The sequence below is a fragment of the Madurella fahalii genome, assembly GCF_045866475.1.
Source record: "Madurella fahalii IFM 68171 DNA, scaffold_1, whole genome shotgun sequence".
Taxonomy (NCBI): Eukaryota; Fungi; Ascomycota; class Sordariomycetes; order Sordariales; genus Madurella; species Madurella fahalii.
The window spans coordinates 1,398,946-1,426,875 of NW_027263971.1; the positions used below are offsets into that span (position 1 = coordinate 1,398,946).

The 27,930-nt window shown below is 56.1% G+C and overlaps 7 protein-coding genes across 7 annotated transcripts; 3 read left to right on the forward strand and 4 right to left on the reverse strand.

Moving 5' to 3' along the window:
- Positions 1–1,014: 1,014 nt before the first annotated feature.
- On the forward strand, positions 1,015–1,838 carry MFIFM68171_00432 (uncharacterized protein; the record flags this gene model as incomplete). The annotated part of the gene is made up of 2 exons (XM_071055854.1): positions 1,015–1,454; positions 1,544–1,838. 2 exons carry the CDS (start codon positions 1,015–1,017, stop codon positions 1,836–1,838), a joined length of 735 nt encoding a protein of 244 aa, XP_070911955.1.
- Positions 1,839–2,700: 862 nt separating this feature from the next.
- On the reverse strand, positions 2,701–5,024 carry MFIFM68171_00433 (VWFA domain-containing protein; the record flags this gene model as incomplete). The annotated part of the gene is made up of 2 exons (XM_071055855.1): positions 2,701–4,461; positions 4,527–5,024. The coding sequence occupies 2 exons, from the start codon at positions 5,022–5,024 to the stop codon at positions 2,701–2,703; spliced, it is 2,259 nt and encodes a 752-aa protein (XP_070911956.1).
- A 1,176-nt stretch (positions 5,025–6,200) lies between these two features.
- MFIFM68171_00434 (uncharacterized protein) lies at positions 6,201–6,995 on the reverse strand (the record flags this gene model as incomplete). The annotated part of the gene is made up of 3 exons (XM_071055856.1): positions 6,201–6,233; positions 6,298–6,632; positions 6,782–6,995. 3 exons carry the CDS (start codon positions 6,993–6,995, stop codon positions 6,201–6,203), a joined length of 582 nt encoding a protein of 193 aa, XP_070911957.1.
- A 2,031-nt stretch (positions 6,996–9,026) lies between these two features.
- MFIFM68171_00435 (nitric oxide dioxygenase) lies at positions 9,027–10,274 on the reverse strand (the record flags this gene model as incomplete). Its single annotated transcript, XM_071055857.1, has 1 exon — positions 9,027–10,274. One exon carries the CDS (start codon positions 10,272–10,274, stop codon positions 9,027–9,029), a length of 1,248 nt encoding a protein of 415 aa, XP_070911958.1.
- A 3,532-nt stretch (positions 10,275–13,806) lies between these two features.
- MFIFM68171_00436 (Hydroxynaphthalene reductase-like protein Arp2) lies at positions 13,807–14,887 on the forward strand (the record flags this gene model as incomplete). Its single annotated transcript, XM_071055858.1, has 2 exons — positions 13,807–14,498; positions 14,590–14,887. 2 exons carry the CDS (start codon positions 13,807–13,809, stop codon positions 14,885–14,887), a joined length of 990 nt encoding a protein of 329 aa, XP_070911959.1.
- A 196-nt stretch (positions 14,888–15,083) lies between these two features.
- On the reverse strand, positions 15,084–15,768 carry MFIFM68171_00437 (uncharacterized protein; the record flags this gene model as incomplete). Its single annotated transcript, XM_071055859.1, has 2 exons — positions 15,084–15,517; positions 15,579–15,768. The coding sequence occupies 2 exons, from the start codon at positions 15,766–15,768 to the stop codon at positions 15,084–15,086; spliced, it is 624 nt and encodes a 207-aa protein (XP_070911960.1).
- Positions 15,769–18,873: 3,105 nt separating this feature from the next.
- MFIFM68171_00438 (Zn 2cys6 transcriptional activator) lies at positions 18,874–21,422 on the forward strand (the record flags this gene model as incomplete). Its single annotated transcript, XM_071055860.1, has 3 exons — positions 18,874–19,104; positions 19,346–21,029; positions 21,127–21,422. 3 exons carry the CDS (start codon positions 18,874–18,876, stop codon positions 21,420–21,422), a joined length of 2,211 nt encoding a protein of 736 aa, XP_070911961.1.
- Between the last annotated feature and the right edge of the window lie 6,508 nt (positions 21,423–27,930).

Consider the following 27,930-nt stretch of genomic DNA (forward strand, 5'->3'; position numbering starts at 1 on the left):
TGCTTTCTACTTCTTTCTGGTCGTAGCCTTTCCTCTTCACGGTCGCCATTGCGGCAGTATTTCTTGACAACCAAACGGCATCGCTCACACTCATTAACACTGGAGCTTACATGCTCCTTTCCTGCATCCACCAAGGCGCTCGATCCCGGTAAGCAACTAGATTTTGAGCCATCAATACTACCCCAGCATCCGCAGTGCATACCAGACAGACCAGTGAACAAGGCTCCATGCCACTCTTCTTGCCAGCAAACCTCGAACATCCAAGCACGGACTCCGCCAGATACAACCCAGAAGACGGTTTATCAACAGCTCTTTCCCCCCCACCTCCCGCGCTACTCTCACCAACTGCGACTTCTTTCGCTGGTAACCTGCCACAATCTCTTCGGTTTCTTTGAAAGACAACCAGCCGTTGCTCCTCTCCCGCCATAAGGGCGGAAAACTATACCTAGCCAGAATTCCTTTCACAATCAGTGCTAGTAAGTGCCGCTCTCAGTTGATTCGTCATGCTTGGGTAAAAGGCAGGATCATGCTCGAAATGAATTACTCACCATGTACTACATAGTTGCCTCCCTATCCCATCCAAGCACAACTGGCCTGTTGAACCGGCCTAGAGTATGACCATGCCATCCTGGGGTGGCCACATTATCGACCACAGCCTTACCCCCGAATTACCCAGCGATGAGCATGACATCTTTGGCGATGCTCTAGCCGCGTGTTCTGCAGATTGGCCCTATGATGCAGCCTCAGTGGCCGCGTTCACTGCTGGAGTGCATTGTACCGATCACACACAGGTTAGCCGGATAAAGCCGTATCTGCCAAAATCGTTAATGAGCTCGTCTGATCGCTTGCTAGACGTCATCTCTATCCGAGCAGCACAACCGATTCGGAACCTGTGGCAGTGTTCATATCGATATCACCTCAGAGACTGCGCCAATAGCCCACAACACTTCAGTTCGTGACGATGGCAAGATTCCCACGAGAACACTGTCACTGGAAGGTTCGAACACTCCTCTCATGGCTGTAGAGTTGACGCCCGAGATTGGCCCGCGTAAGCTGCAACCGGAGGATTCTAGAACGGATATTGCAACTTCGTATGACAATCGCGAGCAGCGTGATGAAGCGGGTGATCCAGAAGCCGGGAAAGAAAAGCAAAACAATCCCCTTTCCACGTCATCGTCTTACTTGTACAATTCCGGCGTCTCTAAGCACGGTTTCAAGCGCTTCTTTGAGATCAGACCGTCCAGACTTGGCGGGTTGGGTGCCTTTGCCGTCAGGGAGCTAAGGAAGGGCGATGTCATTCTGGTGGAGAAACCCCTACTGCTGTCGGATAACTTCGGTCTGAGAAGTGCGTTTGACAAGCTTTCCGAAGCTGAGAAGGAGATCTACTTGAACCTGCACTGCGGTGATAACTGCACTCAGTTCAACAAGATCGAGAAGATCAAGCAGCGAAACTCGTAAGTTTCCATAGGCCTCCCTACGGGCCTCCCAAGAGCCACCCGGATTAGGATATGCCTTTTCGGTATGCTATTGTTAACATCACTAGTTTTCACGTGCTGGGTAGAGTAGTCGCAATCTTCGCGACCGCATCTCGTTTCAACCATGCTTGCAAACCGGCCCGCAACGTTAAGTATGTTATCGACGGTGAAACCGGGGTGGTCACATTGACAGTCTGCAAGGATGTGATCCCAGCGGGCACCGAGCTCACGGTCAACTATGGTGGATCGCCTGCCCAGTTGTATCGGGACTTCGGCTTTATATGCAAGTGCGGCGGGTGTGGCTCCCTAACAGGCGACGACATCAAAAGGATGAGAAACGAGCAATTGGGGATCTACAGCTGATACCTTCCTTGATTCGCCAGACAAGGACAAGGACAAGGACAAGGACAAGGACAGGGATAGGGACAGGGACAGGGAAAGGCTCTGCGAAACCGTTTCTTTGCAATCACCAATCGACCTCCGGCGCCCTCTCCACGGTCAGAAGTTTTCTTGATTTGGCTGTCATGTGGCCAGGCCGGCATCCGTCTTCAATCATTACACACTCGGCTCTCTTTCAGGAGCAGATGTTCTGGGAGCGGCGTTAAAGCGTTGGGAAAGGAGGGGAGGGGAGCGGTGGGATTGCATCCGGTATGGTGAAGCGTGTTATGTAGCATACTTCTCATGCATAACTAATGGAGCGATCATCTCAACTTCGTCCGTGGGATGGCTGTGCGGTGCGTGTATGGAGGGTATATCCAAGCATGTTATGTCATATCCATTGGAATTACATGCTTTTGACATCACCTCAGCCGTAGTTGCTTTTTATACCTCGGAGAACGGTAGTAGCGAGCCTCTCACTTCATGGAGCAATGTACCGCCCGAGTCGGATTCAAGCGTCAAGCCTGTTGGATATAGCCCTCTCAGACTCGGAGCCTAGTTGGGTAGCCAGCTACCTAGGGAATTATATCAATCTAATAAGCAAAGTGGTATCCCGCTCCGCAACCTCCGACGGCCAACGTACCCCTAGCAACACCTTAGCACAGGAAAATCCCCCAATCTGTTGCTGGCAACCACCCACATTAACCACGTCCTCACCACTCCATCGCCATACTACAATCCCCCGCAGAGCCAACACTCCCACGCGAACTCCCAAAAGCCCACCCACTCCTCAAAGCAAGATCCGCATCCGAATTCCCCCATCCGCCCAATGTACATTACACACACTTCACCACCCCCTCCTCCGGAGAGGACACCCTGCATCCCTACAGACACACCCGCACGTCTGCCGGTTCGGAAGACACACGTGGCCCGGCTGGTTCAGCTCGCACGCCGGATGCTCGCACGACATGTCCGGCGCCAGCCACGGATGGTGGTGGTGGTGGCGATGCTTGTCGTCGCTGGCCTGCTGCCACCCCGGCGGGCCGGGGACGGTGAGCCCCGGCGCCTGCTGCGTCACCTGTCCCCCTCCCGCAGGAGGGGGCGGGCTGACGCGGTTCCCCGCCGGATCCCATTGCCCGATGTCGGTGTGGTTCTGGTCGGGTCCCGCCGGGTAGTATTGTCCATTGGTGGAGTTCCCGCTGACGGGGCTGCTGGTTGGGTTGGAATTCGGGTGCGGGGGGTGGCAGGTGGTGTTGTTGGGGTCGGCGCCGTGCGAGATTGGGGCGCCGAACCCAGACCCGGATGTGCCTGCCGGGGAAGGGCCCTTCGGGGGGTACCCGTGATGTCCGCCCAGGGGTTGCTGGTAGCCTGCTCCGGGGTTGCCGCCTAGTGTTTGCTGGTGTTGGTTCTGGTAGGTGAATCCCGGGTTCTGATAATGGTTATGGGGGGCGAGGGGCTGCTGGGGATTCTGGGTATGCTGTGGATGGATGCTTCCAGGAGGTGCGTCGCGCAAATTCTGTTGTTGGTCCTTTGGCGGCAGGAGTGGTGGCATCATGGGCGGGACGAAGGCACCCGGGACGCCGCTGCCGCCGCCTCCCGGTGCCCCTGTGGGAGGCATATCCGCGGTAGGGATACCGCCGGAACCGGTGAGGGGGCCACCATTGGGAGGGATATCGGAGGGTAGATTACCGTGCACACCGTTCCCGAGATCTTGGCCCGTCACGTTTCCTTCAAAGCCGGAGGATGGCATAGAACCAAAGCCGTCCATGGGCATGCCGTTCGTTGGAGCGCCGTGTAGAGGCTGCTGTCCGACCGGCGAGACGCTTGTGTCTGGCTGGAATTTCTCGGCTCTTGGGTCGAACGAGGTATGATTCCCTTCCATCCCGGATGTCCCAGTCGTGTTCATGCCCGGTGGTGCAGCTGTGTTCCCACCAAGAAAGTGTTTATAAGCGTAGAAGCCGCCGCCAGCAAGACCAGCCACAGCGGCAATGATGCCGACTGCCAGGCCTGCTTTGGCGCCAGGGGTGAGACCGCCGTCCTTGGGGGCGACGCCGACAGTGCAATTCTTGATGGGCTGGTTGGAGTTGGTGAGGACGGAAAACAAACCGTCGGTGGGCGAGTCAGGCGATGTCACAAAAAGATCCAGCTGTCCGGTACCAGGTGCGGTGACTTCGAAGAACTGATCCGACGAAGTAGCGCGGGTTGTGGTGTACAGTGTCTGACCGCCCATCTTGGCCTCTACACTAAGCCTGTCGCCAGTGAAGCTGACGACGGTGAAGTTGACATTCTCTCCCTGCTCTGCGCCGTATTTGAGGGCTACGGTATCCGAGCCGCTGACGAACTGGGTCGTACCAAGCCCAGCGAGAAGGCGGTCGCCGGCACCCTGGGGATTGTCCTGGTACGTCAGACCATTGAGGAGGACGTAGTTCACAAAGTTTTGCGAGCCAGCCGCGAATGCAATGGTGGCATACACGCCTCTGGACTCACGCAAGGCGAGCAAGACTTCGTCTGGCTGGCCCGACCCAGTATCGAGGTAACCAAACGAAACTCGAATGCCAAGAGCTGTCGCGTCGTTGATGGCAGAGACCAGTTCGGGCGTATCCGAGTCCTATGCAAAGAGCAGTTTGGTCAGAATCTCAAGGAATGGTCCCCTGGCCTTCTCTTTGGGCTTACCGAGCCGTCGGTAAACACGACGATCGCGCTCCTATCCTTGGTTGCTCCCGACATGGCATTTATGTGACCGATAGCCTCGTACACTCCGCTGGCAATATACGTTCCGCCACCGCCGTCCATCGAGCTAATGGCTTCATTGGCCGCAGGGTCCCCCGGATCGCCAGGCCCGAACACAGTATACGACGACGAGTCGAAGCCGACGACGGCAACTTGGTCCGCATTCCGTCCTCCGCCCGCTTCGTCGTTCGATATCAAAAATTCGTTGAGAGCGCGCGCAGCTGCCAGACGGAGGTTGTCCGGGTCGGACCCGAACATGGAGCTCGAAGTGTCAACCACCAGAGCCACCTTCCTGTCCCCATTATTGCTGCTGATGGTGAGGTCGGCGCAAGCCTGTAACGCGCCTCCATCGTCTGACTGCCGTGCTGCAAGACCAGGGCTGACGGCCGTTACTGTCGCGACGGCGGCCAGCAACGCTGGGAAGATTGATGTGAGATGCATCACGATGAGGCTTCGTGCGAGCCAAAAACGAGTGGATTGATGCCTCTATGAGCGAAGAGGGAAATCACGAAGTGGCCCTGATCCCACGCCAGGATGGTTGCGGGCCATCTTTATCTACGCGATTCTTGACCCCTTAATGCGCCAGAGGCCGAAGGCTGAAAGAACCATTTTTCTTGAGAGCGGCGTCTCACATCTTGCCTCGCCACATTTTGCGCTGGGCAATCTTGGGAGCCAATAAACTGGCGGTGACACCAGATAAGGTGATCAATCATGCTCTGTGGAGCGGGGTGTGATGCAAGCCATCGGGCTTGGGCCAGGGCGCAGACATGGAGAAGCGAGTCACATACTGCTTCGACCCAGCAATTGGTCATCGCCGCGAACCTGAGTTTGCGCTTTCTGCCTGGAGAAAACTGCAAGGGGCTGGACTTCTGGAGAATGCCCGGGGTGTCATCCACTCGTTTTCTGCCGTGAATAGTACCGTAATACTTCGTACACAGGAGGCGAGACGCCACACCGTGATTTCAGCCCCTAAATAGCGCGAGAACGGTTAGTTCCGGAAAACACACACACTCTCTCTCTTTCTCAACCAAAAAATAGCCCTATGTGGCCTAGACTTGTGTGGCGTTTCAGCTGAGGTGACGGTGAAGCAGGAAGAGGCGGAAGAAGCCGAGGCGAAAATCGTTGGGGAGACCTACAGTAAAATAATGGCTCAACCGCTTTCGCGTGCCTAAACTTTGGAACACATGGCCGACCAGGATGAGCTTGTTGCCGCTAGATACCCAATGTGGCCGTGATCTGGGCCGCGTTTTCGTCGCCAGCATTGCCCGCCTCGACTGACGCTTTCACGAAGCATCAGTCTGGGAACTGCCCGAGCACCTAGCGAGCCCGTCGTTGTCTTGCGCAGGAGCGACACCGGCCAACGCCCAAGTCCAAGTCCGATCAGACGCGCTGCACCCAATTTGGCAATCTGGAAGTCGCGCAGTCTCGATGGGCGGAAGCCACGTAGTGTGGTTCCAACGACTTCATCGCCTAGGCGCATTGGACCGTTTGGTGTCACCCGTCCCATATCTTAATGTAGGCACCGCCAGCCACGTTTCTCACACATATCGGGAAGGACAGAGCGCGAATCGTTCCTTTTTTCTCTTTTCTTCATTCCACCCCTCACGGCCGTCCCTGCTAAAAGTCGCCGTAAGGCACAAACACGTCGTTCTTGACGTGGATAGCATCGTCCCATTCGTCAATTGGCACACTCACCGAAACCCCGTGGGCGGACCTTTTGGCTATCTATCACGGACACGCTGCCGTGACCGAACCCGTTCTCGGCCAGAAGATCCGGATCATAAGATGGCGATAGTGAACCGGGGGCTGTGGCGTCCTGTGAGCGAGGGTTGATAGCGCCTTTAGCTCTGGAATCGATGGTAGAGTCGGCTCTGGCCTCAACACGATTTTTGACGGCCTCGCGGGCAGCGGATGCTGAGCGGGGTTGTTTGCCGGGAACGGTGTAATCGTCACGGACGGAAAATTTGGCCGCTCCGAGAAAGTTGATACAGTTGCCGTCACCGCTGGCTAAAAGATCCTCGCCGCACTCTCTCCAGAACGCAACATACGCTAATAGAGTTCGAGACACAATTAATGAGCTCCAGAAGTTCATTTAGGGGCTAAGTCAGGTACATTCATAGAACGGGTAGTGCATGGCAGGGTAGGCGACAAGGCCAAGATGAAGGAGCAGAAACATTGATGTAAACAATCAGACTCACCGTAACCTTCGTTATCATTCGGCTCCCTCTCAATCGTTGCTGATGCCGCATTGATGGGGACGTTATGACAGAGAAGGAAACCAGGGTAGCCGTAGTTCCCTGTGCCCAGGCGGGCGCCGTGGCACTGGTATCCCGAGTAGAAGGTGACCCTGAAAGTTCTGACCTGGGTAGCTAGTAAGATGGAAGCGATAAAGGAAGAGGGTTTGAATAGCATGGTGGACAATGATGCTTAATTGGGCGTAGAATTGCGCAGATCAGATGATGCTCCGCTTGGCGTCCGTGATAGAACGTCGACAGAGAGTCAGAGGATTCCCCTTTCTTATACCCGCCTGGTATCACTGTCGCCTTTGTCTCCGTCCTACCAACCCTCCGCTCTCATTCCCGTTCGCTGGTTCTTTTGAGCATTGACACCGCAGAAAGCGATATAAGACCGAAAGAGATAGCCCAGGGCAGAGTGTTTGATTGAAAGGGAGTTAATTGTGTCGACTTAGCTCAAGAACAGCGGGAGAAAAGGTGTGTGAGCGGTATATTATACGCAGTGGAGAAGCCTCTCGTGGGGCTCAGCAACCTTAACGCTTGGTAACTCCCCAGGCGCCAAGACTGCCCCCACCCGCAATACGAACCTTCCGAGCCACTCACATCACGATCCGGCAGCGTCACAAGCTCTTGCCGTTGTATAGTCCGGCTCGAGGCACAATGGGAATTGCCTTCCTAATCCGGCCCCCAGAAGAACCCAACAACCATATTGGGGGCCAGCGATGGATGGCATCTGCGCATCCAGGCGCCGTGTGCCTTCTGCAATGTTGGCGGCTCTTACAGTTACTCGGCGCACTTTGCCTAGTTTAATTGCTGACGGAGTCAATTCTCATTATCGTGAAGCCGGTAGTAGCCTTGCGATCAAAGACCAAAGTTTGCAAAGGTCGGCATCGCAGTCCGTCACTGAACCCCCGAGTTGGGCTTTCAAAGTCAGCCGCCGCGAGTCTTGTTGAAATCCTTCCCGATACCGTAGGCAGACCGGCAGGTCTTGGCTGCCGTGGTTTCTGGTCTGTTGGTTCTCCAGGGCCGGATAACCGGCAACGCCCTCCTTTGACTCCAACCTGTATCCTCATCCACTATCAGCCGAGTTCTGATCCATCTCACGCAAACTACACTTCTAAAATGAGCAACGGAAATTGGGATAGCGATATGAAAGCGAATATCGATACAAGGGGCAGTTGCACCATCCTTGAGCGCCGTTTGTTATTGCTGTACTGCTTCTTCCACACGCTGGTGCTCAACGCCATCTTCCGTATCTGCCTCTTACCGCACTTTTCGACCCAGCCCTACCTATTATTCGCTGTGGCCGGCACCCGCTGCGTTGCCTCGATCTCGTCCTTGAAGCTATATAGCTACGTGACCGGGGATCAGGGCGTAGAGCCCTGGGTCCAAGCCATCGTCTGGTTCCTGCCCACTAACATCATCGATATCGCGCTCGGTAGCTGTTACCGTAGTTGTGACGTCAGTGGGATTGCCGAGGAGTATTGCAAACAAGCACGCGACTTGACTAAGGTTGTACGGATAACCAGCTTCGTGGCGGCACCGCCGGTCACAGTCACAGTCACAGCCTCGAAATAGTGCGTGAGGGCTAGCAGTCGCATCCCGCCAGCTGAGGATATTGTCAGTCAACATTACTTCGCTTCCTTAGCCCTTGGGCTGTATATCCATACAGGGACCGCACTTCGAAGAAGCAAGAATAAGAGTAGCGGAGACTGACTTTGCAAACGTATAGGCGGGGCAGATTATAGGGAGTTCTTTAGTTAGCTGCTCCGTGTTAATGTAGCTTTGCCCTCATTAAGTCATCTGGCAAGCCGCATGTCGCAAATAGTTGAATTATCACTAGTATCGTATCCTTATAGCACGCTAAAAAGCCCCTGTTCTCCATTCAGCTGCGAAACCGACTGAAGATGGATCCTACTTCCTCTGTATGAAACCCGTTTGCTTCTCCGACCCCTTCCTTTTCGGCGGCCATATGCACCTTCGCGCGACGCCGTTATTCCCCAAGTCCACAAGCGTATAAACCCGAACCCACCCAATGAGAAACCCCAACCGGACGCCAGCCAAATAAACGGAAAACGACCCGGGGTATCGGGGTGGTCTATTCTCTCTCGATTTTGAGCATGATTGATTATGGGCTCGGACTTTGGAGAAAAATGGTCCTTCCAAGCCAAAGCACGAACTGAAGTGCTGCGCTTCACCCTCGCCTCGTTCAGGCATGCTTAAACGCCAAGTCACCTGTCGAGAAGAGCTCATACTTGACGCGGGTGGCCGGCACACCTTGAGCTTTGAGGTAGTCGGATATTTCGAGCATAAACTGCTCGGGCCCGCAAATGTAGTACTCGGTGCCACTGTTCTGCAGGTGAAGGTCCTTCGGGTCGATCTTGGCGAGGTCCATCCGGAAGTCGTAGTTGTACGTGACGCCAACAATATCGCTCTCGGCGAGGTGCGTCTTGAAGACGTTCGTGCGGAAGTTGGCGTTATTGCGCTTCAGCTGGGCAATATGGTCTTCGAAGGGCACCGTCTTGCGCGAGCCGTGGATCCACGAGATGGGCCGCCCCGGCTGCAGTTTGGTGACCGTGTTGGCGATGGAGATCATGGGCGTGACGCCCACGCCTGCTGAAATCAACACCAGCGGCGTGTTGCTCGTGTTATTGATGTCAAGGAAGAAGTCACCGCAGGGGTGGGACAACTCGACCTGTGAGCCTGCCGGCATCTGGTCGATGAGGATGTTGGACACGATGCCCGGGTGGAAGTACGACTTAGAGACCGAGTTAGAGTACTGTGCCCCCTCGTCCCGCTTGACGCTGATGCGGTAGTAGTCCTCCCTCCAAGCCTCGCTAAGCGAGTACTGGCGCGACTGAAGGTAACCCTCGGGACCCTGGACGCGTACCGAGACGTATTGGCCTGGGAAGAACTTGGGCAGCTTCCTGCCGTCCTCGGGCACCAGATAGAACGAGAAGATGTCCTCGGTCTCGGGTACCACCCGGTCGATCTTGAACTGGCGCCACGACGTCCACTTCTCAAAGTCCTTGTACAACTGGGCCTCGCGCCCGATCAACATCTTGGCCAGCAGCCAGTAGGCCTTCTCCCAGGCGGCGTGCACGGCCGGCGTCATGGCAGGCCCGAGCACCTCTTTGAAGGCGGCGATGAGATATTTGCCGATGATCTCGTAATGCTGGGGCTGAATGCCGAGCGAGCAGTGTTTGTTGCACATGCGCTCAAACTTGGGGATCAGCTCGCTGGTGTGGTTGATGTTGGAAGCAAAATTCAAGATGACAGATGTCAGGGCCCGCGGCTGCCGCCCATTCTTCTGGTTGACACTGTTGAAGTAGTTGTTGAGTTCGGGGTGATCCCGCAGCATATTCCTGTAGAAGGTGGTTGTGATGTGCTCGCCGTGCTCCCGGAGCGCCGGGATAGTGTCCTTGACCAGTTTCGATTGCTGGTACGTGAGCGCCATGGTGGGCTAGCTTTGCCTCTCTCGGCCGCACTCGAGAACGAACTGATGTGGAAGGAAACCGGCCTGCCAAGCTGCTCGTTTCCAGTGCTGAACTGGCAAAAGGGGAGGAAGGCGTCTTCCCCCCCACCTCACCGGGTGGCCCGGAAGTATATAAAAGGACGAGCTGAAACGCAAGGAATGGACCATCTCGGAATTCTTTCTAGAAATTTTCTTTAATATTTTTTGTTCGGTCTTTCCGGGATATCGCGGCGAGTCATTGCCGGCCCAGGGCCCCAGCTCGTACGATAGACGCAAACGACAGGGGTTCTGCCAGAAGATTGCGAGCAGGTTTCCAGGTTTATTCGAGAAAATAAAATTTAAGAAAAAAAGACCCGCCGCGACATGTCCGGGTTTCCCTGTTCCCGTTGCGGCTGCCATGCCCTGTGTCGTGCAGGCACCTGGATCTGCCCGTTTGCTTGCTTGCGTGCTGTAAGAAAACCCCGAGTGGCCGCTGATTGGATCTAGCGCCGGCTCCACGCCAGACTATTGAAAAACTCGATTTCCATTTGGACGAGCCGATAACGGTGTTTATTGGGACGGGCTCGTGTGCGCCGGTCGTTCGTGACATGAAGACAAAGTTATGCAACTGTCCATCTACTTACCGTCTCGATCCTAATTCCAGAGTCGAAAGCCGACCATCATCCACCGACTGTCATCGCCCGGAACTGGCACCACCGAACCCGGTGGAACTACGTTGTTCGGGTTCGTTCAGACCACCGTGCCACGTTGACATTGCAGGCATGAAACACACGTATGGTTGAAGCAGATATGCTCCGCCCTGGCGGATCAGACTCGGTCGAGAGGCTGCTCCAGAATTACCCCGTGAATGCTTGCGAGACTGGTGTAGCCTGATGTTGCGGTGCGCGTGGGGGTCAGGGGCTAATATTAGTTTTAGATGGGAGGCAACGGCGGTCCTAAGGAAAATTTACACGTAGTGTAGTAGGGCACAATTGAAAGACGGTTTTGGAAATCCAGCTGACGGATTGGGGCCCCTGTTTGCAGCCTCACCCGACAAGCAACACAACCCATGCAAGCCCACAGCAGGTGCCTCGCTTCGGCCGTCAGTACCTAGCACATCGTATGACACCCGGGTCAGATTTGTGGGTCGCTGGAGACTTGGCATCACCAGCAACTTTCCAGCGCAGCATTGAAGAAGCGGCCTGAAGCTAGGCGATGACCTCGCGTTTGTGTCCTGCGAGTAGGAACGTGACGCGGTCGGGCGAGGCGATTAGGCTCTGCAAGGCTGACCGTGCACCAGATCGTTCGGGAACGATGCGCTTATGCTGCGTGATTCCGCAAGGCTGGTCTCAGCGGTCAACGGCATTTGCCAACGGTGAACGCCTACATAATGCAACCTAATGGCAATCGAACGCCCTGTTCGGCTTCATGTGTGCAACGCTTCTAGGTTAAAGCAGGTTGCGCGCTGGTCGCTGCAAAAGAGCGTTAAATTCACAGTGCTGCAGATTACAGTTTTCCGGAGCTCGGACTACCTAGTCCTGAATCAAGAGATGTCCCACAGATGGATATCTGACCACCAAAGGGGCGTTTCCATATCGATTGAGGAGAATTGAAAACAATGATGCCATGATGCGTTGTAGGCATTAGTTGTACGTTAGGAGCCAATATTTCCCGGGTATCGGTAGAATGATCTAAATCAGAGTGTGTTTGAGCTCGGAAATTGGCCTCTGCGATACCACTATTATCGGTCTCGCATCATGGCAAACTGCGGTCATCTCGGGCAATCCCGGTCTACGTCCTCATGTCGTTGGGCATGGTATCGGGCGCGCCGGCGCGCCGACGGCGGGCGGCGGCGGGGTCCCTGAGCTGGAACCGATAGCTTGGCAAATCGCCACGAAACCGGATCCGGCCTTCCAGAATCGCGTCTATACATCTGGACACCATGATTGCTCATGGGATATGATTACAGCTAATCATCAGCCCCGGATCCCATGAGAAGACTATTAAGATCTAGTCCACTCCATATCATGGTCGCGCTGTGCCGAGGGCCTCGGCCTCGACCGACATGGGCGGAGATGCGTGCACCAGCGTGGTGACATGGGTCGACGTCGGGTTCCCATAAACAGCAACAAACTACAACCCGGCACCGGCAACACTGGCCATGGCGTGAGGAGGAGCCTCCAGTGGGACGTTTAGCCGGGCGGTGCCAAGATGGGATCGGCGCTCCAGACGAACACGGGGTCTCCCGGCGGTTACCTTACCCGGAGTTCCGTGGCTCGGAGTGTCAACAGCCCCGCAGCTCGGGCACTCGGGGTTGGCGACCGAAGCTTTGATACGCCATATTTTGGCTTCTACGATCTCTGCGACACGAAACATTTCTCGCCTCTAAAATACGTGTTTCGAGGTACATCCTAGGCAGATATAGTCATTCGGCGCCGAAAATGGCTACAACCTTGGTGTCTGAAACAGCAAGACAGCATCCGGGCCCTCTGCCGATCCCAGCGTTGCGTGGGCTGTTCCTAATGTAACGGACCCCGGGGATCTCGAGCCCCTCACACGGTGGGAAATGTCCGGTACATACTTTAAGGTACATACCTTAGGCAGTGTCGGCCGTGGAGCTTCCCGGTGGCCAATTGCTTGCCCTAGTCTGGTATGCGGTTCGGGGATATATCAATGCGGTTATGATCCCTCTATGCCAGTCAACCCTGAATCCCACTACACACCACGGACAAGCGCAGCCGTTGCCTGGTGCATATTGTACATCAGTCCTTGATGACAATGTTCTCTGTCAGCTCAAGATGGTAGACCCTTTTACCTAACCGGGTTTTGAGGAGGGGCGATGGGGAAATGCCATGCCCCGCTCCATAGCATTTCCCCAGCTCTGTCTTGACCAGAACCCTCAGCAGTGGAATCTCCGCTTGTCTCTCTGCTCCTCCGCCGGGCTTTCCGCTTGAGGAAATCCGGTTGCTTCCCCACAATCATGATCGGCACTGCTCCCGCGGTGGCGGGCGCCTAGACCCTGCTTGCTGCAACATCGCATCGGCCGGTACATTTGGCCGCTGCAGAATCAATGTAGGTGAGGAAGCTCTCCGTCGTATCGGAGATGGAAGAGCCAATTGAACTTTGGGGACGACTTGACCGACAACCAGGGATGTTCTGACCGGCTGCAGCAAGCTCTGCAAGCAGCTCAGCCAAGCTTGGGTCCAGCCTTTGGGGTCGAGGTTTAGTGGCGATAACACAAGTCGTAATGGTGTTGACGGCGCCTCCACGACCTAATTCCGAGATGCCTGCCCTGAGGCGGGCGTGGTGAGGGGCTAGCTTGCTCGACTCGTTCAGGAGAGTAATGGCGCGCAGAGTCTGTTCAATTCGTTCTTGTATAAGGAAGGCGTGGAGAGCAACGGCGTTGTGCTCCTCTGACCTCATCAGCCGCCGATCTTTCACCATTCCAAGAACTCATATACATACCCAACTTCGTAGGCTCCTCCACAGGAACCCGATCATCTTGATACGATCAGATTAACCTCATTCCCCCACAATGGTTGCATCCGTCGTCCCAAAGACCGCCTTGACAGCGCGCGCTCGAACCCTGCTACTCCGCCGATTCCCAGGCTCCCCCGTCCGGATCCCCCTTTCCCGAGCCTTCCACCAAGGCCAGATTTACCGTAATAACAACAACACCAACACCGAGCGCAGTCACCTCCTCCCTGAATTCAGCCTCAAAGACCGCGTAATCGTCGTCTCGGGTGGCGCGCGGGGCGTCGGGCTGACGCAAGCCGAAGCTCTCCTCGAAGCGGGTGCCGTCGTCCACGCGCTGGACCGCCTCCCCTCGCCCGCCCAAGACGAGACCAGCGACTTTGCGCGAGTTGCGGCGCGGGCCGCGTCCGAGTTCGGCGGCGGCAGCGGCAGCAGCAGCAGCAACAGCGCGCGACTGACCTACCACCGAGTCGACGTGCGCGACCAGAAGGCGCTGGGGGAGATCGTCGGCGGGATCGCTGAGAAGGAGGGCCGGCTGGACGGGCTCATCGCGGCCGCGGGCATCCAGCAGGAGACGCCGGCGCTCGAGTACACGGCCGAGGACGCCGACCGCATGCTCGGGGTCAACGTGACCGGCGTGTTCATGACCGCCCAGGCGGTCGCGAGGGAGATGATCAAGCGCGGCCAGAAGGGGAGCATGGTGCTGATTGGGAGCATGAGTGGTACGGTGGCGAATAGGGGGTTGATTTGCCCGTAAGTCTCTCTCTCTCTATTTTTTTTTTTTTTTTATTTCTTTTCGCGCGGGCCTGGTGGTGGTAGGGAAATGCTGATGGGATGGAGATAGGGCGTACAATGCCTCCAAGGCCGCGGTTTTGCAGCTCGCGCGGAATCTGGCCGCCGAATGGGGCGAGCATGGCATCCGTGTGAATAGCCTCTCACCTGGATACATTGTCACGGCCATGACAGCGAGTCTCTTCGAGGCCTTCCCAGAGAGGCGGACCGCTTGGCCGGACGCCAATATGCTAAAGCGGCTGAGTTATCCGGAAGAATATCGCGGGGCGGCCGTGTTCCTACTGAGTGATGCCAGCAGCTTCATGACGGGCGCTGATCTGAGGATCGATGGAGGTCATTGCGCTTGGTAGAGGTCAGCGGGAATACCGACTGGGTATCGAGGCAGTTAAATAATCCTTTGATGGCGGGGGGGGGTGGGGGTATCTGAACATTAATGTACATAAATGCCATCCCTTCTCTTTTCCTAGTTGGTTTGATGAAGGTAGCCCTATTTGGCTACCCGCTCCAGCCCGTAATGCAAATCAGAATTTTCCCCTTACGTCCCACTCATGCCGCGGGGGACACTATACCCTCTGGGCCCAACCTTGCAGCAATGCCGGGCCGAAGTCTCAGGCGTGCCTCGATGTCCGATGCCGACTCACCACGCTGCCGCAGCACCAATATCTGCTTAACCGTGGCAATGTCTAGAAACTCCCTTCCCTGATCGGTCGATTTCCCCATATTGTCAATCTCGTTCTTGGCCTGCGCCTCGAGCCGCCGCCGTGCTTCGAGGACGCCGAGCGTTGCGTTAATCGAGGCTGACGGGAACCGCGAGGCTGACAACGTCTGTTTGATGCCAGACGCATCTGGGAACGGCGATGCTATTGATGACGGCGAAAAGGTCGGGTTGGGCTGGACGATCCCCATCTTCCGTAGACGGTCTGCGAAATCCGCGCTGATGTATTCAGGACGGTCTGGATCCATCGAATCGGCACGAATGGCTGGGTTAGTAGTCAGCGTTGACTGCAAGAAAGCGTCGTAGGATAGGTCAATTGAACTAGCCTTCATCTTTCGCGTACGAGGCTTGCGGCCTGGACCGCGATTCAGGGGCCACAGACGGCGCCGGAGAGGAGCGCGGGGCCGCGGCTTGTCTCGGTGCTGTTCTCGTTGCTGCCGCAGGCGCGGACCCCGGAGCCCGGGATGGAAATTTTCGCACAGCCTGCTGTGCTGTTTTTGAGCCCGATGCTCCCATTTCCGTGTTATTGGAGAGTTAATTGAACACAACTGTGGATGGCCGGATTTGTAATGCAAGTCGACTGCGAAAACAGAATCGGGAGCTCAACCCTGGCTCTGTCGTCATTGACGTGTGATTCAGCCACAATCACCTCTTGTGGCTGGTGGGTAGCTCGCGCCACCTCCTGGCGAAAAAGGGCCCGACTCAACACGCAAAGCATGGTTGGGAGAATCTCAGCCGATTACCTTGTAAATTGTTTGATATGTTTATTCTGTTCCTTTTAGACGTCTAAACTTGGGGTTATTAGTTTTGAATCCGCACCCAACGGTCTTTCGCGGACTGATGAGCTACGCTACCCAACGATGGGAGGTGTGTCCCGGCGGTCAATCTTGAAGACAGGACTATCACTTTGAAATTTCTACTAGATACATTTCTACTGCTCTAGTAAGCCTGGTTGGCGGGGAAGCGCGCAGCTAGTGCCGGTCCGCACGCTCGTGCCGGCCTTGACACCGGGTTTGGGACGGGGTTTGGGCTGGAAATGAGAAGCATATATACCAACCGGGAGCGTATTTGGAGCTGTAGCTTGGCCATGAATTACGCTCCGACGCATACTTGACACACTGAGTGTAGATATGGGCAAAGGAGTTGAAGGGGTCGACAGGAAGGGGCAAAACCGCACAGTAGGTCATTCGTGTCGCATCACAGCGCAGTTAGTCAATTTTGGTAATCAAGGACTAGAAGCCAGAGAAGAGCAATGGCCAATTATTGCCACCCAACTGTGTGGGGGATAAATCTCTACGTCTTGGTGAAGCACCATCCAGCCTGACCTCCGCTAAAGTGCTTCGAGGTACGACGATGTAGCTTGCCGTGAAGACACTCGGCAGGATGCCATGTAGGCCGGGCATTCGGGGCAGGAAGCCCTCCGTTTCAGCCCAAAAAAAACTTATGCTGGGCTCGTGATCTGTACTTAGTCGCAGAAGGGACATTGATAAGCCTCTTGCAGGCCCAGATTCTCCAATTCCGAGTTGCCCTTGCTCACAGTAGGCCGCTGGGCCACTCAATTGACCTTAACATTACCTCGTTGCCGCCTCCTCTCTCAATGTAAAGCAGCATCATTTGCGTCGTCGGCAGGGGTTGGGGCGTAGTGTATCCTTCTCGCCCGGATGCACCGTCAAACCATCAAGCGGCCTGTCCGCAAGCCATACATGCCAAGGATTCGCCCTCATCCCGGGGTGAGATCAACATCTCAGTTGCAGGGAGCTGAAGGTGTGTTGCAAGGTAAGGGGTTCCCACGGGGGATTTGATATTAAACTTGAGTGGCGGTGGTAATTAAAAGAAGCGCTTTGTGTGTACTGGTGTGCGAATCAGAGCCCTCGGTCCTACGTTGGTGCAGCTGCAAGAGCGGCTGTTGGTCTCAGCAAGCACGGTGGCTATCGAGGAGTAGGCTGTTGGCCCGGACCTGCGGCCGTCACGGTCAAGCGGTATGTACAGGTACATGTAAAATCTTCCAGAGTACAACCAAGATGATCATGGTTACGGACACTCCCTCTATCCTCCTCGCCTCCGGGTGATGGGGGTCCTGCATTCCTGGGAATGATACCGTGCGTGATGAGCTCGGCGCCGGGCTCCTACCTCGGGCTCATTCAACGGCGATGGGAGGCTTCGATTGGATCATCGGGTACCCCAGGATTGGATTTGTGAGAATATAAGCGTTTAGAATATTATGCCGCGCCGAACGGAGGCCCTAAACCGCCCAGTTTCTGGGTCGATCTCCGGTTGATGTCATACAGAAGTCGGCTGGTTCGGTCACGATTCAGGACAGATAGCCACGGTACGGACCACCAAGAGTCCTGTGATTGCTAAAAGTTGGCAAAATGAGTGCCCGCCCGGAAGCAGCCACTTCGCTCCGCGGGAGATAGGGGGACAATGCCATGCGCCGGCCACACCAGCTCTTTCACGCCACCCATGGAAAGAGGCCAGGGATAACCCTCTCAAGGCCCTCAAGGAAGATGGTAAATCTATAATACACACATTTAATACAGTACGGTAATGGTGTCATCTTTCGAAGAGCGGAAATACAGACCGGGTTTCCTGAGGAGCAAGTCGGCCCCTTTTGCCGTTACGGCCTCGTGAGCATTGAGGGATGCTGGGGGTGACGGTGCCAAGAATACTTTTCCCTATGAATGGCGTTGATACTGCTTCGACCTGAGCTCTAGGCAACACCGAATACATGTGGAGGATGGCGTGAGGTCATGGAAGAAACAAGCAGCTGTGGAGCGAAGTTCAAGGGTCGGTGGTCGTCAAAGCACAGGCCAAAACGGCAAAACTACAACAAAAGCAGCTACAAACACTTGGAATATTGAAACGGACTCTGAGGCATATAAATCGATTGGATAGAACTGGAGCAAGAAAAGGAAAGGCAAAGAAGAAGGCTGGTCAGATTATGGGAAGAGGCGATTCTGGATACTCGAGTCATGCTGCACACAAAACTCGGCGTGTGTTCCATGCAAAACCGACGAGGGCCGTTTCGCATAACCAGGAAGCTAGTCTTGTGCAACCGTTCTGTCCGTCAAACATGTTGGTCAACGTGGGGCAGCATTCAGAGCTACAGTCGAGACTGAGACGAGCAGCAATGGATTAAGTGAACGGTTTCGCATTGTGCACGATCGCGAAACGGTCGGATGAGTTGCGCTGTGCAAGTCGCGAAAGCAAGCAAGAGGACCCACTGGTGGCACACGTGGAGGGACCGTCGCCATGCGAAGCCACGTCGATTCGCTCGCTGCGAGCCCAGAGTGGGCCAGACCTGGGGTTCTGCGGCCAATCACGCAATGACTCACCATCCCCGCAAACCAAAACTCTGTACGCCAGAGCTCCCCGCTCGAATGGCCGCCCCGCTCACAGAGGTGCCAGTTGACCAGCCTTCCGGAAATCGGCTTTTTCACCTCCAAATCTCCCTCATCGCAACCGCGAAACCGGACCACCCACAGACTGACCAGCAACGTTGCCGCGGCTCAACAGCCTATCTGACGGCGTGCCGTGCCGTCTCGGGGTCCGGGAACCCACTCGCGCCTGATTCCACGGTTGCTTTCGCCTCCCCACTCGCCGGGGTGCCGGTCGCCCGCCATGGAGAGCCCCGAGTTTGCGGCTGGCAATGGCATGCGGAGCCACGGCGGTGCAAACGGCAGCGGCCCAAACAACAAGCGCAAACGGAGCACCATAGACAGCAGCCCAGCCAGCCTGCTCGACCACGACCACGATGTCGACCATGATGGCACAGGTGATGCCTCTCCAGAGACCAAGAGCCGTCGCCTGCCCGGCGTGAAGCGTGCGTGCAATGAGTGCCGCCAGCAAAAGGTAAGGTAGTCTGCCTGTCTTGTCTTGTCTGTCTGTCAACCAGTCAAGTCGTGTTGAAGCCATTGCCGTCTTTCGGCTTCCGTCCGTGCCTCGGCACCCGCACCGCACCCGCTACGCCTTCGGTCCCGCCTTAGGTCTGACCCCCGATCACCGGAGCCGTCCCGTTTGTTTGCTCTTGTCCACCATTCACTTCGTCTTGTGGGCCAGGCTAACGTGTCTCATTGCCGTCTCCCCACTCTAGCTGCGCTGCGATGTCGTGCAGGACCCCTTCCAGAGCTGCTCCCGGTGCATTCGGCTCAAGCTCGAGTGCAAAATCGAGTCCAACTTTAAGCGCATCGGCAAGCGCTCCAAGCACGCCGAGATGGAGAAGGAGATCGACAAGCTACGCCGCGCCGTACAGATGGCCAAGGCCCATGGCTTCATTCCTGAGGACGACGAGGAGGCCGTGCACTCGCAGCTCCAGTCGCCCGTTGTCGCAAGCCAGTACACCCACACGCGCAATCCCTCCCTAATGGGCTCTGACGAAGCCGTGTCGTCGCTGCTGAACCTCAAGCGCGGCGGCTCGTACAACCTCCCGCGCATCGCACGCGAGCTTGAAGACTTTAGGCTCACGGAGGATGAGGAGAGTCAACTATTCAGCCAGTTCTTCAACTACTACCACCCGTTCCTACCTTTCCTCAACCCCGTACAGACCCCGGACCAATACTACCAGCAACACCCGCTGCTTTACTGGGCCATCATCGCGGTCGCCAGCAGACGCTACGGCCCTGACCCCAGCATCCTCACCAAGCTGTCTGGGCCGCTGACCAGGCTCCTATGGACCACTGTTGGCGAAGTACCCCAGAGCTACTTCGTTGTCAAGGCTCTGTGCCTCCTCTGCACTTGGCCACTCCCAACGAGCACGACATCATCCGACCCCACGCACATCCTCTGCGGCGTCCTGATGAAGACGGCGACGGGCATTGGCCTGCACCGGCCGAACCACATCAATGACTTTTCGCGAGTGGCCGTGGAGCTCAACAAGGACGGGCTACACGACAGGATCAAGACGTGGGCGGTATGTAATATCGTCGCGCAGACAATAGGGACGGGATACGGCCAGCCTGCTTCGACCTTGTACGACTGGACGCTGGCGGTGCGGCCGGGTGACTCTGGGCCCTTCTCGCTAGGACCCGAATTGGAGGCCAGGCTGCAAATAGAACGCTTCTGTGATAAGGTTTCTAAGGAGATGTATAGCAACGTCAGCGATCCTCGCGGCGTCGCGGGCGATGAACACCGCGCCATGCTGATGCGCGTGTACCGCCGCGAGTTCAACGAGCTCCAGGCCGCCGTCCTGTCGCAAAACCTATCGCCCATTCTGCAACTGCACCTCAGGGCTGCCGGCCTGCATCTCCGGCTGGCCGGGTTCTTCGACTCGAGCCGCACGCCGGGATATCTAGACGATTTGATGGCGTTGTGGCGTGCGACGACCAGCTATCTTGACCTCATCCTGGATGGCCCCGAGACATGCCACGAATCCTACCAGTACCAGCTACGAGACCAGTTTTTCCTGAAATATGCTACAAACTATATCCAGCAGATGCTGATAGCTGCTGGGTTTGCGTTGCTTAAGCTCATGCGGTCGTTCTTCGCAAAGCAGATAGAGTTTGAACGAGGGCGGACACTCTTCCACAGGACCATCCAGGCCATCAGAACTACCAGCGTGGTGCAGAACGACCTGAACTGGCGACTGGCAGAGCTGATGGTGCAGATCTGGAACGGTGCCAGGCTCGAAGGCATCTCGCCCTCGTTCCAGGGCGACGACCTCGAGATTGACGACAGTCTGCAGCTAAAGGTCCGGTGTCGACACAGCATGAGTCTAGTATTCGACTCGATCTGGCACTGGCGAGAAGAGTACCAAGCAAGAGGTCGAGGCACGCTCGACGGTGAGTCCCCGGTCCCGCCCACCCCCGCCAACTCTCACGCCTTCCCGGCCTTCATGTTTCCGAGTGAGCTCCCCCATGCTAAGAAACTTCTTGGTAGCTCTGAAGCAACCCACAAATCCCGATTCAGCTAATGAATCATCAGCATCTTCGACTCACTTAGACACCACCTTGGCGCCCCCGTCACACGGTCTCCCGGCCGGTCTCAGCATGGCCACATCCAACGGCGCCCTGACTCCGAGCGGGGGCTCTACGCTGGGGGCCGGCGCCCAAGGCACCATACTGGGGCTGGGGGGTTATGAAAACACTTACGACGTCTGGGATCCGCAGAACTGGATGTTGAGCGACCTGCTCGACTTCAATTACACGTTTGTTCCGCCAATTGAGAGTGCTTAGGACAAGGCACACACACTTCTGCATCCCTCTGGCCGTAATTCCCCGTCCTATATGACCGCGGCCATGCTGGCAGACTGTTTGGTAGTATATGTTTTCTCACGGTCTGACGAAATACCCCATTGTTTTTGTTTGAGCGTACATGGTCCGCAAGCTACACCTTGTCGGGGTCGGAAGGGAGAGGGGGAAGGGGGAAAAGGGGTGCAGGTCGGTTCCGGGAAACAAAAAATGCTGGGTTTGACGAGGTTGGTTTTTTTCTCTTTTTTTTCCTTTGCCACATTGCGCACCCTGTCCACCTAATCACTACCTAGGCAGTTTGCAGATAGCAGGAATCTCTAAGGGAGATGAGAAGAAAACCTTCCGCCCCAAGAGCGCATGCGCACACATTCAGTACATTGTGATGTTGCCATGAGCAACGCTTGCCTCTTCCCGCCGGCTCTAGGGCAGAACTCTGCCCACCCAGGGATGGTGGCATGCCGGGTTGCTATTAATAGGCGTTTCTCTATCTATCTCTTTCTCTTTCTGCCGCATTGGACCGCTTGTTTGTTTCATGGGTGATGTGTCTCTTCTTCTCTCATGTCCTGTTGGGTCTCTTGCTGTGTTCTGGGGCTGGGACGATATTCCGCCGCCTCTCCCCCTTCTCAAGGGAAAGTTGTCGTCTGTGCCGATTAGCCCTATGCCTTTCCCAGACTCAAACGCCGTAGTCGATCCTGCCAACGACGAAGCAAAACTCTTGCGGGTGGGACAATCACCGCTTCAGCAATCTTAACAACCCAATCTGCTACGGTAGTGAAGAAGGTTGAACTCATTTTGATAGACGGTGAGGCTGAGTAGGTGTGGGGTACCCCCGGTACAGTAACCGGCCGCGTCGACCCATGCCACACCACGCCATGCCATGCCATGCCCGAACCAAAACCCTCTTTGGGCTCCGTTGCTAGATAGGTGAATGATACTATTCTTGGGGTCGCCGAGAAGTGTTTGAGATTGGGGGTGCCACGTACACGCTGGGGCGGGGATGTAGAGAGTCTAGGGGCTCGTTAGGCAAGGGTGATGGGGGCAGATGCGGCGTAGGCTTTGCTCAGCTCGCTCCTTCCCCGCGCTGCCGTGGGACGAGAGGCCCTGGGGGGGGGGGGGGGGGGGGGGTTGAGATGAAACGAGACAAAGCTAAAGAGCTACCGTGACGTGCAGCCCGCGGTTGTGGCGCGGCGCGGAGAATTGTTGGAAAGTTGAAACGTCCGATCAGATGGAATGGATGAGCTTGTTGATCTTGACGTTGGCGGGAGCTGGACCGCCCCTGATGAGCTTGTTACACTGTGCTGCTCCAAAAACTCGATACATAGCGGTAGTAATAGCAGCAGCAGCAGCAGCAGCAGCAGCAGCAGCACTTTGTTCCTGACATGGCCGCGCCGCGTTGCGGCGTTCTTCTTCGCGTCCTGCCTGGCGGCCGTTTGGCGTGTGCATGACACAACACAACATGCACCCCACGTTTGGAGGCGTGGCTACGGTGATGGCGTCCGGCTGAGTTGTTGCTTTCTCTTGTCCTCTTTGCTATTCTTTTTTATTTTTTATTTACAATTGCCTCTCGTTTCATCTCTCTACGGCTCGGCTTTGCCGTCTAGACGCACACAGTTACACCGCCGACCATGACCAGGGATGCGCCGTCGACAGAGGAATAGCAGACGCGCGACGGGTTTGGGCGTGACTTCGATGCTTGGGGTCTCGCGCCTAGTGTAGTTAAGTTCCTTCTTCTTTTGCTTTCATCGCGGTTATATAATCATGGCATAAACGTCCGCGGCCCCATCATTCACGTCGCTAATGTTTCGAGGATTCTCTTGCCTTCTCAATCCTTTCCCTTTGCGGTGTTATTTTTCACTTCCGGCGTTCTTGGGTGCAGCCCAGGGCTGAGGAATTGGCTCCTTTCTCGGGGATAAAGACCTGGGTCCGCGGCGATTTGCTCACAACCCCGGTTTCCTCCAGCGGCACAGGCCTTCTGCAAATCGATTTCGGCCGATTCTAGAAGGAGGTTTCGTGAGACGGCTCTCCGGGTCTTTGACTTACACCGCAAAAACTGCGATCGTGGTGAGCTATGGCTGGTGGGGCCCGGAGCATCCTCCGCGGCCGCCGGTGACGTCCCACTCCCGCTGCGATTTCTCTGCGTCTGGGATCCATCAAGGTTCAAGGCGGTGGAGGATTAGTCGCATTGCCCCGCAAGTCTTGACATGGGCTCTCCAGACCTGCAAATGGCAGAAGGCCCCCCGGCCGCTTCTCGCCCGCCTCCATTCCCCCATCGAAAACGTCGGGTTTCCCAGCAACGCCGGGGTAAATGCTCGTCGGCACGGTCAACCCGGGGGATTGAAGTCCGACTCCCAATTCCCGCGTGGCAGTGCACCACCGCTCTGATCATGCTGTCTCATATCTTGATCGTTTTCAGTAGACTACTGTGGTATGTAGCTCGATGGATAGAGGCTATGTCGGCGAAGCCGCTGTATATGCGGCCAGTTGCGGCGACCGCCCGGTTTCCTCACAACAACGCCTGCTAAACCATACCGGCAACGGGCCTAATCGGCCCAAAGTTGGATAGAGGAGCTACAAAAGCGTACCAGATGCTCGGGCAAGGCGTTTTTGATTGTTGTGACTCTTGGCCCCTGTCGGCGGTTGCCGTCGGGATGACTGTCCTGTCTGCCGCTTTCCTCTGGCCCCGCTGCCCTGCCACTTACACACGGACAACGGCCAGTCCGATACTAGGGAACATCCCTCCGAAAAGATCACGAAGTCCCCCTGGACCCGGATACTAGTTTGGCCTTACCATCTCCGTTCACCCTTGGAGGCCTGGGCCTCACCAGGTGATGATGGAAATGCTGGCCCTGGGGGAGTTAGTGTAGCACCTTTTCCGTCCACACCCCCTGCGTGATCTCTCTTACCATGGACAGATCGCCCATGTCTCCACAGTGGTCTGGAAAGTACCGCCGCTTGTACGGGTACAAGCCCTCGATCTCTCCCCTCGTGGTTACTCATGCCTTCACTTTGATCCTCAGCCGCCCAGCCACGCGGCCGCTCTCACCTCCCTTTTCCTGGCTCCCTTCCTCGTTGGAGAGTACTTGCCATTAGCTGTGCGCAGCCGATCTGGCCCGTATGCCAAGCCCGCCATTCTTTGCTTTGGCGCGGTTGAGCCGTTCAGCACCGCACGCCTCCCTCGAGGTCACTGCAGTCAACCTCGCTCCTTGTTCCCTCAGTCACCCCCATCCCCCCCCCCCCCCCCCCCCACCACCACGCCCTCCCCGCCTGCGAAATTTAGGCTTGCGCTTGGCTTCCGGCGCCCTGCAAGGTGTGCTTTGCCGCGCACTCCCTTGGACCCTGTTCCCAGTCTAATCGTCCCTACCATGTACAGTCTGCTTCCCTCATCCCTGACACATCCCCTGCGCTGCACTGGCCAAACAAGATTCTTATGCTGCACCCTGGCGCGCCGGGACGGGTAATGTGACCTACGATAGGAACGGCAAAGTGGGAAGCGTTCTGTTCCGGTTCAAGTTCACGGCGGCAAGGCTGGCCGAGACGGCGACCGGACCGGGATCTACCATTCTGTGCTACGCAGGGGTGAAAGGAGGAGGGCAGGGAGATAATTTAGGATTGGAGATTGAGGACAGGGTGTGGTGGGTGGGCCGCGGAGAGGTAATTTTCGTGATCGAACCATGCCTGGCGCACGACAAGCGACATGGTCCGCGGGCGGGGGCGCGGGTAGGGCCATAGGGCTCGATGGTTGCGACAAAAGTGACAAATTCCCCTTGTTCCCTGATGGGATCCATTTGGTTTGGTTGTGTAGGACGGGTGCCTGCGCTACATTACATTACATGGCATTACCAGACACGGGAGAGGTCGGTGTGTGGAGGGGAAGTCGCCGAGATACTGTGCGAGTGATGATCCTAGAACCGCTTCGCAGACGCCGAGGCAGCAAGGGAGAGGCACATCGGCCAAAGACGTTTAGGATGAATGGGAAGACCGTTGTGCGGCTGTCACGACTGCCGCGTCTCCTTACCTTCTGACAGACACGCACACGCGCACGCTACCTTATGGGAACAAGCGTTTTCAGCAGGCCAGGGCAGATGTGGTGATTTTGTTGCCACCGCTTTGATGCCTAGAAAACCTCCGAATTATGAGTCCTCTCCGGGATAAGATAGGTGGATCCTTATAGATATGCTATCATTCCACATGGCTTGGAAAGAGGAAGGTGAAGACAACGTCTGGCCCCCATTCTCGGGTATACCGGCTTCACGGAGGGCGGTAGGGAAGGAGCTTACCGTCACTTCTGCTTGGTGCTTGGGAGTGTCGGCCGAAGGATTGTTGACGATGATGACAAAAGTTTGTGACGCGCTCTGCCACCGTGCAAACCGCTGGGAGGACATGGCGCCCTGGGGAGCGGACGACCAAGAGGAAGGGGGTCTGAGGTCTGGAACGCCGTGTGCCAGTCGCCACACTCCATCTCTTCGGTTCTCTCGGCCCTATGAACCCTGTCTTTAGTACCACACATATCACGATATCTGTCGTACATTAGACCGGATCCGCACGGAGGGAGCTCCCACAGGTCTAACGTGGCACCTACAGTCAAGTATAGCGGTGTACACACTACCCTACGCCAATGAAGTCATAACAACTTCCGCTGAGACCTGTTTGGGCTCGAAGGGCAGAGCTTAAGTTGCTTCTAGATGACCGGGAGCGGGTGTAAGGGGCGAGCTCCGCTAGAAGGACGGTCGACAGAGACGGGTTGCAACGCTAGGACTGGCTTAAGGATCCATGACAAGTAATCAAGCTTGAGATAGGGCATGAAGAAGCATGCTAGACATGCAGATCACTAGATGAAAGTAGGAATTTCCAAGCCGGCACAGCAGACACTTGCAGTTTGGCTTGCCGGATTCGCACGGAGAGGCATGCAAGCCAGGTTTACACGCAGCTGATTGGTTTCGAGGAAACAGAAGAAGACAAACAGAGATGACTAAAAAGGAAAGGTCAAGAAAGATTGCTTCATGGCAAAGAAAAGAACGCAGAATATAAGGAGAGACGTTGACAAAACCGTGCAATAATACAGGAGGAGATCGGGTTGGGGTTCGGGTTGGGGTTACCAGCGAGGCCTGCGACCACGCATTTCAAAGACAGCGCAGAGGAACGCCGTTGGAGGTCGGGGACCTCGAAAGCCCCTGAAACAACGTGCCTGAACTGGCGAGGCCACCGGCTTCCTGAGGGTTAGGGTGAGGAGGCTGGAGCCAGGTTATACAGGTGTCAAGCTACCGATTCACCAGCAAATTTGATGCCTAGAGTAAAGTATATATACAGTCACGAAACAATCCCCAGTTTCTAGTGGGTCTCTCAAACCACCCAATCAGATAGCCTCTACTGAAGATGGAAAGTCGAGAAGTTGAGCAAGAACCAATCACAGAACGCGGGAGCGGCCCGCTCTGACAAATTAGTCGGTGGGCCTCTGCCGACATCACACTGTGACACTGCGACTCGGCTACAGGGGACTCGGAGTCTTTCACTCGGTGATACATAGCAGAATACACAATACACGCTTGGTAATTACTGCTCTTGCGTACTAAATACGTAGTGCCTTACGCAATCATCTCCACGACGTTCCATTTGGTCAATGACAGAGCATTGCCGTGAGCCGATTCCCTCGTCCGACCTTCTTTCACAAGGCTGTGGACGCGCGTAAAGCCTCCTACGAGTGGGATTGAGGGGGTCAAAAGTGAGGAATAAGCGGTAGCATGCCGTTGTATCGCGGAAGAGAGGTGCCTGTCTACACGGTAACGTTGCCGAGGGCAGCCTGTCGTGCCCGTTGCGCCCGTTGCGCCCGTCGTGCCCGTCGTGCCCGTCGTGCCCGTCCTGCCCGTCCGGCCGCGGCTTGGCGAGTTCTCGATAAGTGGCAAGACGGAGGGCTGATGGTAGGGCGGTCCCGAGAACGACGCTTAGAGTTGTAGCATAACCGTCGGCTAATTACCACCTACTGCCAGGGGTCGATTTCAGGCCATCTCCTTGGTCCTTTTGCGAGGCTGGCTGTCTCGTTGAATTGTCGTTCTGAGTGCGCATCCTGGCCGCATGTCGTACGAAGCTGGTCGGGAAGGGATTGGACGATGGATGCCACTCTTGCAGAAGCTTAACCAGTGATCGGACAAGCACGGCTTGGCCCGGGTAGCACAGCCGCGGCAGGGCAAGACACCCATCGCAGGACGCCCTTGCATGACCCGTTCCAGCTGGCGGAATGTTGCTATCCTGACTCTTCGAAAAGTCCGCGCCGCCTGGGCGCCTCTGCCGGTGGGTTGCTGATGCAGCGTCTGGTAACGTACAGTACCTGTATCGATGCCAAAAGGAACGTCCACGCCAAAGGGTGCAGGGCATGGGTTCGCGATCGTCCCGGAACGGCTACCGTAGTGGAGACAACAGCAGGACAGCACAGTGCCTGATCTACGAATTGCGGAGCGCGGAAGCCGGGGCCTGACTTCCCCGGCGCATCCGATATCCA